Source organism: Myotis brandtii, unplaced genomic scaffold, assembly GCF_000412655.1.
Source record: "Myotis brandtii unplaced genomic scaffold, ASM41265v1 scaffold693, whole genome shotgun sequence".
NCBI lineage: Eukaryota > Metazoa > Chordata > Mammalia > Chiroptera > Vespertilionidae > Myotis > Myotis brandtii.
This window is the reverse complement of record NW_005370710.1, coordinates 2,363,830-2,365,492: the sequence shown is the minus strand read 5'-3', so window position 1 is coordinate 2,365,492 and position 1,663 is coordinate 2,363,830. Positions and strand designations below refer to the sequence as shown.

At 66.0% G+C, this 1,663-nt stretch overlaps 1 protein-coding gene across 1 annotated transcript in view; it reads right to left on the bottom strand.

Moving 5' to 3' along the window:
* The window catches only part of RRP9 (ribosomal RNA processing 9, small subunit (SSU) processome component, homolog (yeast)), a gene marked incomplete at its 5' end in the record, with an annotated part of 7,157 nt that overhangs the window by 2,186 nt on the left and 3,308 nt on the right, over positions 1-1,663 (bottom strand). The window contains 5 exons of the mRNA XM_014529723.1: positions 8-166; positions 243-367; positions 884-1,010; positions 1,282-1,323; positions 1,404-1,471. Of these exons, the coding sequence (XP_014385209.1) occupies positions 8-166; positions 243-367; positions 884-1,010; positions 1,282-1,323; positions 1,404-1,471 (521 nt within the window). The remainder of the gene's footprint in view (positions 1-7; positions 167-242; positions 368-883; positions 1,011-1,281; positions 1,324-1,403; positions 1,472-1,663) is intronic.

Genomic DNA, 1,663 nt, shown 5'->3' with positions numbered 1-1,663 from the left:
CCTCAGCCACCCCATCCCCAGGCCCGGCCGCCCGGCGCTCCCTGAAGGTCCCGCACGGAGGCCCACTCCTCACCGACACGGCGTCCCGGTGCCCCGTGAAGGTGTACAGGTGCCTGCAGCTCGGGGCCTCCCAGATGAGGATGAGCTTGCTGCGGTCGCCCGAGGCCTGTGTGGAGGAGGACAGTGGCCACAGGCACCCGTGTGCCCCGACTTCTCACCGCCCCAGGGCCCACCAGCCTTACCAGGTACTTGCCGTCGGAGGAGATGGCCATGCAGAGTACGTGGCTGCTGTGGCCGGGGGGCTGCCCCTCCGCGCCCTTCTTGGCTCGTGGGATCACGTGAAGCTTCCGTCCACTCTCCACGCTCCCTGCACGGGGGAGAGAGGCGGCTGGGATAGGCGAGAGGCCTGGTGCCACCCCCTCCAGGGCAGCGTGGGGCCCTGGACAAGCCCTGGCCTCAGGTCAGATCTGGCTCAGCCCCTGAGAGGTCACCTCAGTTTCCTCATCTGTGAAGTGGGGACAATACCCTAAAGGGCAGCCATGCAGCCCCGGAGGAGGGAGGGAAGTGCTTTGGGACGGACGGTTCTCCTGCTCCTGTGGGCGGAGGAGGCCGGACCCAGGAGGCCGGGGACAGGGTCCTCTAGTCCAGGCCCCGCAGCACGGACCCCCGACTCCTGCTGCTGCTCCCATCACAATGACGGTGACGGGGAGCTCAGGAGCCCCTCCTGGGCAGAAGCTGCCACAGTCACCCAGAGACTTCTGGGGACACACCTGCTTCCAGAAGCTTCCCCATCAGGCCTTAGGTTGCCCTGATTCCTCCTTCCTCCCAGACCAGCCCCCGCAGATGGTCCCTGGGGGCTGCACCCCGCCAGGCACTCACTCACACTTAATGATGGTGCAGTCTTTGGCGGCGGAGAAGATGGCCAAGTCGTCGGGGGTGATAACCAAGCACGTGATGGAGAGCTGGTGGCCCCGTAAGACTCGAATGTCGGCCGGGGCTGGGACCTGGATCTGGGCAGGCAGGACTGGGTCACTGCGACTGGGGGGAGGGAAGCACCCCCACCTACACACTCCCATCTACACACACACATGCACAAACACACACACACACCACCCTTCCCCATCTCCCCACCCAGAAGGAAACCAGACCCAGGGCTGCAAGCCCACCATGTCCCTGAGCAAAACCCCGCAGCCTGAGTCCCCAGTTGGGTCATCTGCCCACCAACCCAGGTGGGACCCCCAATTCCCTCCCATCTTACACCCAAGTGCCCCGCCCACTCACCTCCTTTGCCACCGACTTCTGCAGCCTGCCCCTCTGCTCGAGCTGCAGGGAGAGGACTGGGTGAGGGCCCCCAAGCCAGACCAGCCCACCCCTTCCTCCCACCACTGGGCCTCCACACGCACCACGTCCTCCTTCAGGCGCCCCGCCACCTGGTCCTCCTCAAACTCGCGGGCCTCGGCCTTCTCGTCCTCTGTGCCGGGCAGAACAGACCAGTAAACCAGGGCAAGACCCGCTTGGCTTTCCCTTCCGATCCCCACCCACCACCTCAGTCCCGGGCCCCAACATGGGGGCCCTGTCCCCCAGGAAGTCCAGGCTGCCTCGGGCACAGAGGAGGCAGGGCCAGTGTCTCCTCCTGCCCCCCCCCTCCCTTTCCTTACCTGAA